This window comes from Apis cerana, linkage group LG15 (assembly GCF_029169275.1).
Source record: "Apis cerana isolate GH-2021 linkage group LG15, AcerK_1.0, whole genome shotgun sequence".
NCBI lineage: Eukaryota > Metazoa > Arthropoda > Insecta > Hymenoptera > Apidae > Apis > Apis cerana.
This window is the reverse complement of record NC_083866.1, coordinates 6,877,888-6,896,838: the sequence shown is the minus strand read 5'-3', so window position 1 is coordinate 6,896,838 and position 18,951 is coordinate 6,877,888. Positions and strand designations below refer to the sequence as shown.

The 18,951-nt window shown below is 41.5% G+C and overlaps 1 protein-coding gene and 1 long non-coding RNA gene across 8 annotated transcripts in view; one reads left to right on the top strand and one right to left on the bottom strand.

Moving 5' to 3' along the window:
* The window catches only part of LOC108002290 (complexin), a 215,973-nt gene that overhangs the window by 79,902 nt on the left and 117,120 nt on the right, over positions 1–18,951 (top strand). For all 7 annotated transcript variants that reach the window (XM_062085855.1, XM_017063883.3, XM_062085852.1 and 4 more), the window contains one exon: positions 2,552–2,646. In XM_062085855.1, coding sequence (XP_061941839.1) covers positions 2,592–2,646 — 55 coding nt within the window. In that variant the 5' untranslated portion in view covers positions 2,552–2,591. The remainder of the gene's footprint in view (positions 1–2,551; positions 2,647–18,951) is intronic.
* Positions 1,967–18,926, bottom strand: LOC133667410 (uncharacterized). Its single transcript, XR_009832884.1, has 2 exons — positions 13,005–18,926; positions 1,967–8,538 (listed from the first exon to the last, which is right to left on the bottom strand). It is a non-coding gene; the product is annotated as an uncharacterized LOC133667410 (long non-coding RNA).

The window sequence follows — 18,951 nt, the reverse complement described above, 5'->3', positions numbered from 1 at the left end:
GACAAATCTGAAGGATATAGCCGCCATTTGGTTAAGGAATCTTGGAATCTCCTCTTCGAGAAGGAGGTTGGGTTGTTTATGGGATGTTTGCTCGTGTTATGGAAACTCGGAGGGGGGAATGTTTCGCAAATGGAACGGCGTATGAGATGGCGCGATCCGTCTAACAATTCCATTTCCTTGGCGCCAAACCGTAGGCATTAACGCGTTCTAGAAGGGAATAGAACTTCCGTCACAGCTTCGAACGAGCGATTTAAATCCGTGATTCGTATTGATTCTTCTTCATTTCGCTTGATTATTCAATCCTCTCTTCCCGATATGTTTATAAAGATGTGTAATGAGACTCGGTTCCCAATCTCCCTTTCCTTTTTCTTCTTTTAAAAATATTTCTTTGGGTATACGAGCAGTCTCGTGGAAGGGGTGAAGGATTTGATTGCTCGTTTCAAATACGATCTAAAAGTTCTACAAATAAAATTATACAACGCGGTTTATCGACGATACTTCCTCCTCGTTGATGATCCGTAAAAATTTTAATTTTCCCTCTCTCTCTTTCATCTCATCGATCTGTCCTCCAAATTGCATCACCGCGATTCGTTTCGACAAAATAAATTCAAGAAGAATATACGACGAACGAGAGTAGGAAAAATTTCACGATACCAGGAACGCGTATATATATCGCCCTCGGAAGGTGCTCATCTGGAAAGGTGCAAGGCCACCCGAAAGTGGTCCAAGTATCAACCCGGTGACCCAGAGGTTTCCGTTAAATTATAGAGCGCGCTGACGCGGCGGTTTTCGCGCCGATAAGCATCGCCTCGTTACTAGCCATGCGCGTTCCCTCGTCCTCACACCGCCCCTTTCCATCGTACGTTACGTGGCCCACGCGCGAGATTAAAATACCTGCGCCAACGAGGGCTCGAAATCGAGGACGACGACATCGAAAGTTGACGCGGCCCTCCCACGAGATCCGTATTTCATTTTCGAGAGGGGGGCGAACTGGGAAGGGGAGGAGAAGGAGGAGAAAATGAAAAGAGGGAGACGATCCGAGGGTAATATTTCAAGCATCCCCCTCGACGACGATTAGTCGAATGATGGCATATCTTTCCAAAGATGTTTCCAGACTGAAAACGACCAACTTCTTCTTTGCCGCTTCCAATTTTTGCATCACGAGTGTGATTGAAATGTTTATGGATGTGGAAAATGTGTGAGTTTGGATCCTACTGGATTTACAGTATTGTTTATTGTATACCATTGATTCGATAGCAGTAATTTAAACTTTGGAATTCTAATGTATGGTATTTCTTGGCCACCAGTGACACGATTCATCAGAAAATATAAAAATTTATGTATAAATATATATACCAGTGATACATGATTAGCAAATATGAAAAATGTAACTTTAGTTCCTACTAATGATATTGTTTATTGTCACATATCACTGATCCAACAGCAACGATTTAAGATTTCCTAGAAGAGAATTCTAACGTAGACTCTAACATTCATCATCGGGTGCAAATTCCATTGTTTGAATTGGAAGCAAAGGGACGACTAGAAACACTACTATTACATATTGCTCCGCTGAGAGAACAAATCTATCAATCTGTGGATTATGAAACTACGTAAGAACGAGCGAAATTTCCCTATTACGTGGAAGGGAACAGCACTGGGACATACGTAGGAGTTAAATGCTGTATCGCATGCGATTCCTACAAGCCAAGGGAATAGAGATCTCTATTTGCGAAGCAACCGTCACGAGTTCCGTCGAAGAGATGTTGGAAGGAAAGAAGCACGAGCCACCGCTCGTTCCATGACATTTATTTCCATATCGAGTCGCCCGAAGGAAACCGGGAGGAAAAATCCCGTTGCTCCGTTATTTCCTTCTCGAAATTATTCGAGAATCGTTCCTCCCTTTGGTTCCAGGCGACAAAAGTGTCTTCTCCTTTTACTTGTCCAAATCGGGATATTTTTCCACCCATTCTCCACGGATGTTTGGCTCGAGATACAGTTTTGTCGAAACATTTTCGATTTCTTCTATCTATCGATTCGTTCCCTCTAATAAACCTAAATGGAGGAGGGATTCTCGCGCCATTTCGATCCTCCGTATGTACACGCGGAGAGATCGAATCGAATCTGGTTGTAAAGAAGGTATTCACGAGCCGAGAGAACCGTGTAACGATTATTACGTGGAAACGCGGTGGAACTCCTGAAAAGAGATTTCACGTATGAATATATAAAGCCAAGAAGATCGTCGTTTCTTGTGTATCTTAAAGGGGACCATGTTTTTACGCATCGTCGTAAAAACATTGCGCGCTCGTTCCGCGCGTGTAATTTTCTCATTATTACGCGACAAATATTTACCGACCGCCTCTTTTTATATCGCGTAAAAGAATGTTCATCGAAAGTGTCGTTTCTGTTTATTACATTTATCCCTGAGTGCATTTCCCGTTTTAGAAGAATTTACAACATTTATATCTGCGATTATCGATTACGACATGTGCGAATTATTTTTTTTTTTTTCCAATGAAAAGTGTTTCACGGTGAATTATCTCGATTCCAGGGCGTTCGATTACCGAGGGCGTTGATCGGCGAGCAGCAAGATGGCAGCTTTCGTGGCGAAGCAGATGGTCGGCAACAAGCTGAACGCGGTTAAAGGTGAGTATTTTCTCAGAAATAGGTTTCAGATCATTACTCCATAGTTCCGGTGTTGTGAAAATTTCCCTGTCGCACCGCGTGCAATTTTCACGAGCAATTACCAATTACAGCCCATCGAGTTCTCGCGGAAAGATCGCTTTTCAACCGCTTTTCGAAAGCGGTTTTCACCGAGCAGCCGATCCGATAAAAGGCGGAACAGAGAAGGAGCGATCGAGTATCGATTGCTATTGCTGCGTAACGGGGCCGAATGCAATTACAGTCCGCAGACTGACAGCCAATTTACTAATTTACGTGGCGCGGAAATCGTTGATCTCCGTTTAACGCGACCAAGAAACCGAATTAATCAAGACCAGCTCGATTCGAAAGCGATAGATCGCCAGCACGTTTCAGCGGTGTAGCAGTGAATGAAGCTTTTTCTTTTTCCCTTTCTTTTTTCTCTTAAATTTTCGTCCAAAAAAACTGTCCGATAATTTTTAACTTTCGATTCGAACGAGAGAAAATTCTCGCGATTGAAACTCCAAGAAAAAGAATTTATTTATCCCCTTTATTCCCTTCGAACACCTAACGATTTTCGTAGTAATATTCAAAACTGATGCTCGATTTAGATAAATCGATTTAGATAACTCTTGGGATGAAACTCTCTTTGTTTCCTCCTGTATTATACACTTGGATTGCAATTTCGATTTCAAATTCACTTCCCGCAAAGAAAAAGTCAAAGTTAGAAAGGATCGGGAAGAAAATTCATATATACGTATTTTCATCCAGGGAGGACGGATGATGAATGCTCGAAAGATGAACAGGGAGGACGATCGTATAGCCATCCGATGGTGATCACGATATTATCTCGACGGGCCTCCAAACTTTTCCTCGATATAAAAGCACCAGATATCGAACATACTTGGCCAGCGATCGTGACGAATTAATGGCGCGAACGTGAGACTGAGCGGGCGTTTCATCGTGTCTTAATATATTTCTTCGGCGAGGAGGGGGGGAGCATCAGTCTCTCGGTGAAGTAATTTAACACACGAATTAAGATTGATCGCCGCAGGAAGGAAGAAAGCATTAGATCAAATGACGAAGCACCCGTGAGCTCCCCGTGGACGAGAGAAGGCAGAGAAAAAGAAAGAAATGCCGCTTGTCGAGCCTTGTTTCATTTTCCTTTCTTTTTTTTTTTTTTTTGCTGCATCCGATCCGAAGTCAAAAGAAATCTTCGTTTTTCTCGACGAGAAGCTCGTAACGCGCTTCGATTATACGCACAACAGGCTCGAGAATAGAAAACAGTCGATCAATTTTAATAGCTTTGTCGGGGCTCGATATTTTCGATTATACGGAATAACGCAGTTAAAAGTTTGCGTTTCGGTGACGATTCTCCAAGAGAGTTTTTCGCAACAGAGAGAGAGGGAAGATGGACAGACGCGCAGCTGCGGGTGAATGGCATCCCATACTTTCGTCCATACACGGGGGAGGGGGCGTATCGAATCGCGAGATTAAAGCGGACGACCACAGAGCGGACAGGGGGATTGATTAAAGCATCGTCGAGGGTCATCCAAGGTTCTCTAAAACTCGGAGATGCGGCTTTTCACGTGTCGATCGATCGCATCATTCGTGGGTAAATTGTGTTATCCAGCACGATTGGATAATCGGCTCGCAACTAGCCAGCGTTAACTGTCCAACTCGGAGTAGATGGTTAAATTAATTCGTTTTTGATCGAATATCGTCCCGAACGAGGCTTCTCAACTCTTCGTACGTCTCTCTTTAGATTCGACGAGCAACTTTTCACATGCATCCATTCTGAATCTGTTCTCATCCCTTTCATCGTCGAGCATCGCAGCAAACGAACGGCGAACGGAACGGGCGACGAAAATTGAAAAACCGTCGATGAAAAATAATTCAAAGTCTGTAATCTTTCCTACTTTGAATTCCTACTCTCCACTGGTGCCGAGGTAAATCTTTGAATGGGGAACGAGGGAAGTTGGTTACGCGGGGGATGATCCTCGCGGAAAATAACAAATTCCACGGTTCCCCTTAATTTTCCGCGGATTTTCCGCTTTGGCCAGCTTGGAAAACGCCATTTGGCGAACGGGGCTCACTTAATCATTGTTATTCGAGTTTAGAATTACAAGTTGGCTAGTTAGAGCGGGAATTGAAGAGGAGGCAACCCGCCTAGGCCGAGAGTCGACGCGTCGCCGGCTGGCTTGTCGGCTTTGCTGCCAGCTTGAACGATGGCCCGCAATAAAACTTGTGTCATTAAGGGAAAGTTTCAGCCCGGCCGCGAGCCGAGAGGAGGGCAAGAGGAGGGGGAGGGGGATGGCAACCGTATCGCGAGGAATCCGTAATGGGAAACCTTCGTCAACCGAACCTCGACCTCGAATCTTTCTTCGTGGCCGACCTTAACTCGCTTCCATGCGATCGATCAATCCATCCGTCCGACTCTTCTTCCTTCTCATCCTCCTTCATCTCTCGGATATCGCGAACCCTTTGTCAATCGCAAGAAGAATCATTACATACGTACAACTGTGTGCTACTAGTTTTATATTTATTATTCCACAACGAGCTTTCTAATATCGCATCCCGTGTCTTCGTTCCAGTTATATCGTGTAGCAACAACGTTTGAAATTTATTTTATTGTTAGTTTTATATATTATTCTTATAAAGAATATTTATTCGTTCTAATTCGTTTCTTTTTTCAGTCGCAAAATTCTTTCTATATTATTTTGCAAACACTTCTCCATGCGAATTCTTTTATATTTCATGCATATATCAGTTGTAAGAAATTGTTTGAAATTTATTTTACGTTATTGTTAGTTTTATATATTATTTTTACAAGGAATTTTTTAATATCATCCTTCGTAAATAGTTTTTGTATTATTTTGCAAATACTTCTCGATACGAATTCTTTTATATCTCGATGCATATACGATCAATTGTAAGAACGTTTGAATTTTATTTTACGTTACTATTAGTTTTGTATATTATTTTTACAAGGAATATTTTTATCATCTTTTGTTTTTTTTATTGTTAATTGTATCGTTATTTTGCAAGCACTTTTTTTCTAATATCCTCGTTTCCTTCTCGATACGAATTCTTTTACATTTCCATGCATGCATCCACCATCAATTGCAAAGACGTTTGAATATTACTTTACGAGGACTTTTTCTTTCAATACGCTCCTTATATGCTACTTCTTTTACATCTCTTATTGTTAATTCGTTTCCTCTGTTATTCGTGCTTATTCATACAATATCGAAGCTTCCTACATTATTTTCCTTTTGCAACGTCTTCCTTCTCGATGTCGCGAATTTTTTTTACGCCTTGTTTTCATATTCCTTTCATATTCCCCGTACGCCAATTGCAAAATTTCTCGTGTATTATTTTTTTACAAAATCATTTTGCAAAAATCGCCTCTTTCATATTCTTCTGCTGAATCCCCGTTTTCGTCGTATCATCGACAGGAAGCATTGAAAAAAAAGAAAAAGTAAAGTTTGCGCGAGAAACATCGGGGGAGGATCGATTCTTTCGAATAATCGCTTCCCTCGCCAATTATCACGGTTTGTCCATCGCGATGTAGAGCAATGGAGAGAAAGAGAGAAAGAGAGAGAGGTCGGAAGTTCCAAGTGGCGGAAACCCTCGGTGGTTTGTTCGGGGGTGGGGCGGGGGTTTAACGGGAAATGCGGTGGGAAACTTTCGTCAAGCTTCAAAGAGTGGACGAATCGAATGGCAATTAGTTTTGGTATGACCTGAATATAGAGAATGGAGAATGAAACGAGCGTGTATATGTACGTGTGTGAAAGAAACGGCGAATAGAGGGGACGAAAAAGAGACGTTATAAAAAAGGGATGATCGGATATCATCGAAAACGACGAGAGAAAGAGAGGGAGAGGTGATGAGGTTGCAAGAAATATAGAAAGAAAAGAGGGATGAAGTAAGAGATAGGTGAGAGATTAGAGGCGAGTGTATCGATAGGAAAGAAAAAAAGAAAGAAAAGAAAGGGAGAAAAAATTCGGTAAGAAAAGAATGACAAGCGATACGAGGATTGAAGAGAGGGGGAGACCACGACGAAGATTCACCGGTGACACATATAAATACCTCGAGTTGGCCTTCTTTCACACCCCTCCCCTCCCCGGATACTGGAGCATCCAAACTGCAGTTTTTCCTCGGTCACTCGGTTAATTGAAATCCCGTGGATCGATCGACCGCGACCTACGCCACTGTGCGGTTGCACTGTTCCGAAGTCGACCGAATGGCTTTTGGTCTTCGACGACAGGGACATGGCTTCTCTTCCATATATATATATATATGTGTGTGTGTGTGTGTGTGTGTGTACGTTTCTCCAAATGCATTTTTCCCACTGAATTGGCAAAGGTCGCGGGGGATAACTCTTTTTTTTTCTTTTTTTTTTTTCTTCTTATTTCAATTGTTCGGATTGTTTCTGCTTCGAACGTATCTCGGGGACGATGAATTGGAAATTCGAGTAGGTCTCTTATTAATTTATTAGGTTATTAAAATTTTATGATTTTTTGTCCCCGATTTTTCCGATGATCCTGAACAATTTGTCGCACGATTTTTAATAAAAATATAACTTCCTTCGTTCGAATTGCTCGAATTTCCATATTGGATACACGTAGATAGAGCGTTTAGAGATACTGCGTTCCACGGATTATTCATCGATCATTACGATTTGTATGTAATTAATTTCGCTATTTTCGACAAAATGATAATAATTTTTACTTCATCAAAAGTACGACAAAATAGTAATAATAATAATAATAATGCAAGTAAATCGTTGAAATTCTACAATTTTCTCTCTTACATTTTATGCGCCGATAATCCTTGCTTTGCGCAACAGAGAAAAGAAAACGATAGATAATACGATAGAAATTTGTAGAAATATCGCGCGTCACTTCTTCCCTGGATATCCGTCGCCGGAAAATTTGACGTTTCTACTGGAAATCTCCCTATTTCACAGCGTTCCTTGTCTTCCTGGATCCGATTCGAGGCTCGAAGGAGGCGGGATAATCCTATTCGCGACGGATTTATTCGCGGTTCGGCGATACGATTCCACTCGGGATCCTCCACCCTCGATATTCGAAACGGCAAACACCTATCGACTATTAACCGCAAATTATGCCGCTATCGAAACCCGATGAGCTGCATATGTACACGCCATTCAAGAAATTGGAGAGATTGAATTACTCCGATCCTTGCGCGCGATTTAAAAGATAAAGAATTTTTAAGATACTCGGATAATCTTTACACGCGATTTTACTTGCAAATTAATTGAACGATAAAATAAAATAACATTTCGAACGAATATCTCTCGAACGAGGGATAAAAGAAGATGTATATAGGATATTTTTAAGAATTCTCGAATGAATAAATGGGGAAATAATTGTAATGGCAAAGAGAGGAAGGGAGAAGTACGCGGTTGAGCGATGGCACGTATGTATGGATACATGAAAGATAATTATCTCCAGTATCATAAATCACGCAAATGGTATGCAAATGGCGGCGAATTGTTTCGCGCATAGTGGGTCCTCATTATCGATGATTCGTTCGCCATGTTAATATTCCCCACGCGCTTAAATTTTCCTAAATTATTACGCTCGTCTTATCCCTCTCGTCGCGATATTCGAATGGCGGATGCGGATAGAAGTGGCAACGTTCCACGAATTTATCGAAAGCGTCGAGTGTGTTGGACGAGCTGCGAAGATTAAATAATATTTATGCTCATGGTGTAGGACAATTCACGCGTGTGCTCGAGACAAGTTCACTCCGGCTACGCTCGCTAATGGGGCTCAAAGGATTTGCGAGGGGATTAAACCGAGCATCACGGTCAAGTTTCTTTCGTCCCAAAACGCACGCTTATTTCTTCTTTCTTTCCACCACTGGAATCTGAAAAATTGAAAAGATTTTCGAAATTATAGCGAGATTGATCGAATTGAAAATATTTTATTAATAATCATTGCCATTTGTTTATCTTTTAGTTGTTATATACACAACTTGAACTTTTGAACAACGAACGATAAAACGAACTACGATGTTTGTGAAACAAATTTGTCGGAATTTTTGTTTCAAAACGATCGGTTTAATGCTGCAAAAACTCTCGAATTTAGGATAATTCTTTCGCCTTCAATTTTTTTTAATTTCGAAACTTTTTTTAACGACTTGAAGATCTCGAATATCCCTAAAATCCCTAATTTTAATAATTTTCCACTACAAACTTTGAATCATCTTTAATTTACAAAAAAAAAAATACGATCCGAGCGTTTAACTTGTTCTCGAAAACGGGCAGGTTCGAAAGAAATAATTAATTAACGGGGCGATAAATTAGATAATCGTCGCATGTTCCATCTGGGCGAGCGCGATGTCGTTGCATCAATTATCTGGCCGTATCCGGTGGCGCATCTGGGCCGGGGGCAGAGGTTGAATATGGCGGATCCGTGCTGCGGTCGGAATTGGCCGGAGCCGTAGTTGCCGATGCTGGTCGACCGATGTGGTTCGGGCGGAGGGGGGAACGCGCCAGAATGATCGCCTCCTTCCCTCATTTAAACAAACTCCCGCATTCTACTCTATTTACGATGCGCCCCCACCTTTCTTTTTTTTTTTTTTCACCAGTTTCCATCCGAAGAACGGGAGACGAGAAACCACGAGCGCCAATTCTTTCTTCTCTTTCGAATTATTTTCGTTACAACCGTTTCTTTCTTTCTATTTATTGTACATTCTCGTCTCGCATTTGGTTCGTCGTGATAGATAATCTGGCTCGAAGGGATGGAAATTACGGATTCATCTATTCTTTAAAGGGCATTGATTATTGATAAACTTGAGAACGAGCGGACCAATTTGCTCGATCGAGGATGGTAAGATCGAAAATTATTCGCAGGGAGTCGAATACGATACGGGGACGTTAAATCCCCTTTGAATAATTAATTGGACAAATTTAAACGAGAAAGTTATTATTATTCAATTATAACAACGATAGTTTATAATTTAATTATTATTTATCATTGATAGAGATAATTTGACGAAGATTCGTGTATCAATTTCGACGAAATTAAATTATTCGAAGCTAATCCCCCCAAAAAAAAGAAACTATTTGCAGCGAATTAACTTTCGATCGAACTCGAATCGAAAAATCGAAATGGTTTCGAATTATTTTTCTACGGAACAAAGCGCGCACAGCCTGGGCCGGGTACAAAGCGGTAGATCGTTTTGGAAAGTGCATTGGTGTCAACGGCAGGGAGACAGCGACGTCGGTGATGGCTCGTTGAAATGCCTAGGCCGGCCCTCAAATAAATCACGAGGCGCATAATTAATTGGGACGATTGTTTGTCGCGCGGTATCGATGAACAGACTGAAGCGCGTCGACACGCGCTTAACCCTCTCCAATATTCCATTCTCCATGTACGATTCCCCTCGTCGTTCCCCAATCTATCCTCCAGGAATAAATAATATTTAATAAAGATCGATAAATAATAAATATTTTCGAAGCGAATGTCCGATCGATTTCCAAGGACAAAATCCTCTCCCCTCGCTTTCCACGCAGAGATCGTAAATTGCCACGAGCATCTATTTTATCCGCAAGAATAAAGGATTTAGACTTCTAACTCCAGTAATCTCTTCTCCAGAGAGATCTTATTTGCATAGAAATAAAATTTTCATATCTACAGGGGGAGGGATACAATCGTAATGCAAATTAAATTTTTGTAAAAGGCGCTTCCAGACTTTCATTTCCTCTCTCAAATATACTTTTTTCTTAAATATATATTCACGAATTATATATATATATATCTATAAAACAAAATTCCTTCTTCTTATTACCCTTATCCAAACATCATCGGGATAAATTCAAAATCCCATCGTATGGGAAAAGTTTAAAAAGTTTAAACAACTCTTCCTGTAAAATATACAGACTCGAGGAAGAATGGAAGAATAGGAGAAGATAATTGGTTCGACCCGCTCCTTATCCCTCGCGACTCATTCGATCCTTTCCCCACTCCTCTTCGATCTCCCATCATCGTCCACTTTATTTTTCGCGGTAAAATCACGGCGGCGTCTCGTTTAATCGGTCGAAAATAAAAAAAACGATCCTGATCCCTCGAAACCGAGGCCAATTTTGAAAATTAGTTTCGAGAGAGGCGGATGGCGTTTCGATGGGGCGTTTCGTGACGCGTGGAGAGGCGAACGATCCGCGGCGAGTTATTAAATTAACCCGGTGACGGGTGCGCAAAACGGTGCGGAATAATTAAACGTCAGTCACCGGGGGTCGGTAAATCATCGGGCAAATATAAAACAAACGGAAGCCAAGTGGCTGGTAAACGCGTATACGCAAATCGACCACGGGTTTCACCGCGATCGTGCGATCCTCTGTCCCCGCATGTGTATACACGTTTTCCCGCTCCCTGCTGATTTCGAACGAGAGACGCGATGGGACAAGATGCTCGAGCATAACGAACGTGGCGGAATATCTATAACGATCCTTGGATTCCTTCCTCTTTCGTTCCCCCGCATGGCCTTTTATTTCGTTTGGGGAAATAGAAAAGGAAGTGTTGGACGAAGTTGAGACTTTGAGATTATTTTTCTTCTTCCCTTTTATTCTTTTTCTTTTTTCTGTACGAAATACAATTTTTCAATTTTGGCCCAGATACGGAGTTGTTAGAAATAATGAGAGCATAGTTTGGGATTTTTTTTTTCCTCTCACTCGCTTCGCTCTTTTCCCCGATGTTAAATATCGAGGAAACTATGAACCCTGATCGAGGATTCAATTCCAATATCGGCTATCCCCGATAAGTGTACAATCTCTTTTTCAATACAGCCATTCCAGTAAGTGGATATCACAGTCCCTTTTTATTTCACTCGCTGTCATTTTTCCTATATTTCGATATATATATATATATATAAATATAAGAAAGAGCTATATTCCAGATCTTTTTACAGACGCACCAAAATAGAACTTTTCAATACCATTATTCTGTAAGTGCATATTTTTACCGTTTTCCCACCATCTTACCCCCTCTCTCTACTTTTTACTCCGTTTTACCCATTTTCATTTCCTGCTCGTTCAATTAAAAACATAAAGGAAATCCCGAACACTGGCGTCGTCTAGACTGGCGGCCAGTTAGAATTAAATTTCCATACCGTTTTCCACAAATGTGTAATTTCGATTTCTCGATCCAGAATTATTTTTTTTCTCGCGCGTGGACGCGGCAAGCGTTGGGAAAAATCGTGGACAAGGGGCGAAATAATTCTCAGGGGTCGCTCATTGTGCACCCGTGACCCTTATCTCGGGATTGTGCCGCGTTAAATAAGAACAAAAGCGCGGCTTTTGTGTCTGGTCCGCTTTATGCCACCGCGCGCCACGCTCTCTCTCTCTCTTTCTCTTCAGAATTCTGAATTAATCACGCGGATACTCCATTTGCGCGGTTTCTCGTCGCCAAGAATTCCGTTTCGAGTCTCTCTCTCTTTCTCTCTCTCTATATCTATATCTATCCGTCTTATTTCTCTCCTTTCCTCTCCCCCCCAAGAGTAATTAGACGGGTTTATGTTCAATTACGACTGTCGCGAGGAAACGAACACCGCCGTTCTCCCTCGTCCGATCGTTTGTCTGGCAATTAGAGCCACGCTTGTTATCGCTTCTTAATTCGTGGAACGCTTCTTAATTCGTTCTTCCATTATGCTTGTTGTCTCTTTTACGTGACTCGAGAGAGGAAGAAGCAACGGGTAAAGAGTTTGTTTCGCTCGGCTCGTCACGGTTCCGTTCACGAGGATGGTCGAGTGACAATGAATTATTACTCAAATTGTTGTTATGTCGAGTCTAATAATGGACAACACGGTTGAGTAGTAATAATATTAGATGTGGACCAAATGGTGAAGATCAACAAGGGAGATAAATATTTCCAAATTTCGATGCAAAATTGGCTATTTGATTGGGAGAAATTGATTATTAAATGTTGCGAAGATGCAACGAAAGAAAAGTGATCACGAACGAGAAAGAATATTTTCACGTTGTAACAACAAACAAGAGAGAATCTAATATTTCTAAGTTAATAATAATAATAACTACGTTCGATTCGATTTCCGAATACACGAATATTAATTCAGAATAATTCAATTGCTCGAATCTTCTTCGATAATATTTTTAATATCAACATCGTGGATGCCGATGAATGAAAATTTTTCAAATTCTCCGCATTCTATCGATTCTATCGGTTCGGAAATCGATCCGGTATCGTTGCAGCTATAAATAAATAATATAGAAAGAAAGAAGCCACGAACAAAAGCGTCTCGTAAAAAAAAAAAAAAAAAAAAGAAAAAAGGAAATCCTCTCTTCGTTATCTCGAAATTCTTGCTTTTCAACTTACCGACCCCCATTGTTCTTGCTCCGTATGAGGAGAGGTGAGCCCGAAAAATTATACCGCCGCATCGTCGTTCTGTATCCATTTAACCAGAGAGATTATCCCGAAAATTACGCTTGTCGCCGGAAGATATACGACGCGAATTAATTCTTCCGGCCGGGCTGTAACGCGACTGTCAATTCAACAGCGTGATCCGTGTGGTTTAAACGAGAAAATTCAGCCGATTTACGGGCCGGAATCGTTGAATTAGAATCGATTCCGCGGCTAAAATTGACGGTGGATTAGCGTAATCTGAAATCGACACCCCCGCGGAAATTATTAATTAATAATATATGCGCCGACAGTGATCCGTGTCTTCGTAATTCTCCATCCGAAATTAATTGGACACCGATAATCAGGGGGCGGGGTCTATGCAAGTTTCGAATATTATCGTTATCGTCTATCTTGCGGCGATCAAGCTTTCGTTCCATTTCCTTTCCTTTTTCGCGCATTCGATTAATCTTCCTTCCCAAAACAATCATGATTCTGCATTTCGACGCGCGTCAAAATATTATCAAGATATATGATAGCGAGTCGGCAAAAGTATTCAAGATCATCACGTTTATCTATACTCCGATATGCTTCGATTTCCCTTCTTTCGACGTATTTGTAAAACGACGAAGCAAATTAATTATTTATTCACAGTTCGACTAGAAGAATAGAAGATGTGTAAAATATATTTTCCTCGATAAGTAAATTGCTATCAAAAAAGATGGAACAATCGAGTACTGTAATAATTCTTTGACCGTTGCCCTTTCTTTTTGTTGAAACTCCAAGTCGAATTTCAATTGTCACGAATTCGCTCGTTAAATGAACAGTTTGATGAGACATCCGTTAAGAGGAGGAGGAAAGGAGAGGAGTGGGGGGGAAGAAAGCTCTTCTCTCGGGAATTTCTCGGGAAATTTGACTCGTTTCCACGAGTGGAACGATCCTTTTTTTTTAACTATCCACGAAAGGATGGATCTCTTTACGTTCGCGGGGAATTTTTCGGCCGTTTCGTAAATGCGGCTCGTTTATCTTGCGACTTTAATTTCGGCGAAACGCGACACACCCGCTGCGGATATTGCCGTCGCCAAGACGGAAGGGGAGAGATAAAACGTTGAAGGTTCCCATTTATAAAAATCCGCATCACGATTTTAAACGAATCGCTCTCCCGTGGCCCTCACACACCGAAATTTCCCGGATTCTTCCAACGACAATCGTCTCGAGAATTGGGCTAATTTCCGCCAATCCCCAACAATGAAATAATTTATACTTTACAAATCTTCTTTATGAAAAAAAAAGGTATCGTATCGAAATCGAGAAAATGTTAAGATTACTAAAAAATTACGTCTCGATACGTTTCTTCAATTCTTATCCATGCCTCCCAAAGTATATTCGTATATGCCTTCCAACCGAATGCGTTCGACTAATAAACCGTGCATATCGAATATCAACCGCGATGGAAAACTTCGTTCGTTCTTGTCTTGCATCGAATATCTTAACCCATTTAACGATAACTTCGGCGTACATGTACACATAAAAGAAAAACTGTAAAAAAAATCGTATAATGGAATATCCAAACCGTCAACGATATTTCCATCGAAGCCGTTGTTGTTTTCACATTGTGTCGCGAGAGCTTTCCAACTATTCGAAAACAAAAAAAAAATAAAAAAACTTTCAAATCGTCACCGGTGATTGATGGAGAGCGGTGTATACGGCGATACACGAACAGTTGTATCGAGAACGATCGTATTTTTTATCTTCTCCAAGTTGTCACGCGTTGGATGGAAGAAACGAGACAAACGATATATATATATATATATAGATTTGGAACGCGTGGAAACAGCAAGGGTCTTGCCACGATGGAAGGAAGCGTGTTTCGCGATATTTAATTAAATGGGAGGGGAGCTCGTGCGGGTAGAAAGTTGCCTCGATAGTTGGGAAACAGTTGGCAATCGCGTTTACCGTTCGGCCATCGGGTATTTTCGCGGGCACGGACAGTCCACGTGGCTGTTTCCCAGCGTAGGAACGCCGCAACGTTCCGCGCAACTAATTCCATTCGCCGATAGTATTAACCGATTGATTTTCCACGGTTGCCACGGTTGCTCGCCCCGAGTTGGGCCAAATTCACGCTTCTTGTCTTCGCGGATCCTTCGAGGAGAGAGAAGAGGATTCTTGTTTAGTTTTAGTATAATTGCTTCTTCTCTGTCGTCGACGATTGTAATTTTTCACAAATGTTACGATATTGTGGTATGTGGAGCAAGATCTTTTCAAGATATTCCGATTTCATGCGAATCTGATCGCCAGCCGATCACAATGGAATGAGTATTGGCAAAATGATTAAAGTCTGAAGCGAACGAGTTTGAATATTGCGCAAATGTATTACTCCAAGGACCACTTATTCTTTTTTTTTTTTCGTTGTTGTCCGATTATTATTTTGATCGGTGAAAATGCAAACTTGGTCAAAAGGGCGTTAAATGTGAGTTGCGAGGTGGCCATTGCTGCTGTATCTCTGTTTAGATCGAGCAACCCGTTTACCATAAATGTTGAAAATAAAATCCAGGCTGTCTGATTCAGCGATGGGCAAAATTTAATAGTTGCAGTTACGAACAAAGTTATTTGGATTATCGTTCAAAATATAATAATATATTATATTAGTTGAAGTCACCTCGATAATTTATCGTTCAAAACGTAATAATAATCGGAAATAATACATGAAAAGAATAAAAAAGGTTGATCAAGCATTTTATACCATCACTCGAAGTAACTTTATTCGAGATTTTAACCGGCTCTCCTTCTTGCTTTTTTAACAGCCTACTTCTTTCGATGAATTCTGACAATTCTCTTTTCAATGTTCCGTTATCAATGATACCACGATAATCCAAAATTCTTCCCCCAATAATCTCGCGGCTAATATTCGTAATATTTCGGAAATGCCTTTCGAGCCAACGTAGCAGCGATTCTCTCGCCGATAGCGCAACTTCGAAAGCGGTGCCCAAGCCAACGAAGTTATCCAGAGTCCAGGTGACTCTCTATCTCTGCAGAATTTCGCTCTCCTACCTCGGGTGAACTCCTCAAGAGGAATCTATTCTAAAGTAGCCGGATATCTGAGCGCGCCACCACCCGAAGGACTCGCGAGAGACTCGGTTTCTCCCCGCGGAGGAACTCTTTTCACTAAGAGAATCCTTGCGCTTCTCCACCTCGATGGAGAACGTTACTTACACGCGGAACTTAACTTGGAACCGCGCGTTCGTGGAGGCACGGAAGCGTTGAAGCTGGGTTTGTTGAAAGCAAAAACGTAAAAACGGAGGAATGCGGGTCGGTCGGACTTATCCCGTGCCAGATATCTCACCGGTTATATATCTCGAGTCGGTTTCCACGCCTGACACTCCATCGTCTATTTCTCTCCTCTCCTGGAAATCCTTTTGCCCGGCCGGCATTGCCCGCAAAAACGTTATCCACGAAGCTTTAGCTATCGTTTCCGATGGATTCTCACGAATTTTCTTCCCTCGGTAAAACTGTTTCGCAACAGTTTCGAGTGAATTTTAATTCAATTCGTCAAAGAATTGAACGGTTGATTTTTCATCGTTTCTATGGACGAGAGAATGAATTTGGAAGTGTAAAATTTTCGAGAGTTGCGAAATTTTTGGATCGAATTAATTTCGCGAGAGAGTGATTTCGCGGGAGAGTAATTTGTGATAATTTTATTCGTAAATCTACGAGTCTTAAGAGCATCGAGTTTGATGAGCTGCGTGACAATTTTTGTATTTTTTTGTTCTCGTTTCAAATTCAGTTTTTGTCCCGTTGCTATTTCTTTCAGTCTCGTTTCCATTTCTTTCTCTCTCTCTGCAAAGTTTCACTTGGACCCGGCTGATAATCGTTGCTCCCCCTTTTTATCGCATTTTTTCGCCGACTCCAACTTTCCTCCAACGTCTGCTTTTTCCTCTCGTCTCATTATTCTTTCTCTCTCCTTCCCGTCTCCACCTTTTTCGCCCAATCCTTTTAATCCTTTGAACTAGTTCCTTGAATATAATACTCGACACCAATTTTGATTCACAGTCGAGTTACATTCTAATTTTACGATTGGCGAGAAAGAATTATTTAAATTCGCTCTTCTCTCGAACGACTTGTCTCTCGAAACACGTTTGGAAACAACGGGCAATTGTTGGATCGAAGGAAATTGGAGAGAGGATTAAAAAAAATTCGATTCTCGAAAAGAAAAATCGAAATCGGTTTCGAAAATCGAAGGAAGAATTGCGAGCAAAGCCGAGCTCGGGTATAAATTCAAACTCTGCCAGTTTGAATCGAGTTTGCCGCGACAAACAGCGAAGAACCGCCTTTGTACCGCCATCCTCGTCGAGATAAGTTCGTCGACGATGCGTGAAACTGGTCCACCGTTTGTCCATCCTCCTCCTTTCATTCTTCTCTCCCTTTGCTTTTGCCTTCCGTCGGGCAAATCTCACGGACGCAACGTTTCCTTTTCCTCGACCAACGAGAATCGCCCGACTTTTCTTTCGAAGGGAAATCCTCGAAGATGGGCAGAAGGGACTCGAGAACCCCACGTTTCCTCAGGGAATACCGATTTTTCGATCGTTTCCTTCTCTGGACACGATCGATGCATAAATGCACAGAGTATGGTTCAAGATCGGAATTTAAATTATTAGTTGTGCTACGCAGAAGCTTCGTAGAGGAAGTTGATCACGTTGTTGCGCGTGAAATGGCCGATTTGAATCCTTCAATTTCACCGATTCGTTTAATTTACAACGATTACATTTCGAAGGATTAAATATTTATAAATTGTTTGAAATATCTATAAATACCCGGAATCCTTTTATCCGTGGGAATTATTTCTGAATAGAATCTACAAAAGAAAAGGGAAAAGTTTAATCAACCTGTCTACGCGCAGAGAGAAAAAGAATCATCGATCGCCCTCGAAACTTCTCCGGCACGATTTTAAAAAATTTCCAAAAAAATAATAATCCATAATATCGGCGCGTTTCAATTTTCTGGAAAAAGTTTAAACGGTTCAAACGGTTACGGGAACGGAAACTATTCCCGTATTATCGAAATTTCGCAAATCGTCGCGACAACGTGATTCCAACGTTCGATCGAAATCCCTTTCCCCCGTTAACTAACCGGGATCGTGGCGGATCGTTAAAATTTCTCGCGGCCAGGTTCATTTGCCCCGATCGAAAATCCCTCGATCGGGAGGGGGATGGGAAATCGCGGCGCTAATCCCGTTAACGATCGACTCTGCGTATCCACCGCAGAGCTCCACTCTGGTTAATTATTATTTTCTTTTTTTCCACCAATCTCTTTCCCTTTTTCTCTCTCTCTCTCTCTTTTCAATCTGCTCGCGAAGAGATCAACTCGCGGAGAGAATTGGAAATTAATACGGTGGAATTCGCGATCGTTAACCGTGTAAACCAACCGTTGGATGGATGCACGCGCGCCTCGTCGATAATCACGCTAATCGTTGTTACCCCGATTATTCGGGGGATGTGTGTATACGAGAGACGCGCATATCGTGTGCGTATATTCGATAACGATAGCCGGGTACACGTATCGAGAAGTTCCGATCCGATGCGGGCCAGTGTCTCTCTGCGCTTTCGACGGAAGGAAACACGATCTCGATTGTTTCGAACAGGGCTGGAATCTGGATCGTAAGGAAAATTCCGCGAGAATTTATTTTCGATCGAGAAATTAACGATAATAATATAAACGCGTGTGAACGGTTGATCCGATATAATTTTAATCTCTAAAAATTAATTCCCTCGATAATGACAGCATTTTTGCCACCCTTACCTTTCAATTCAATTATCGTTTCGTATTAAACCGAAATTCCTCTCCTCTTGTCCTGCGGCAAGTGAATTCGTTATAATTGGCCAACTTTCTAAAATTTCACTTATAACGGAATAGAATTTCACTTCAC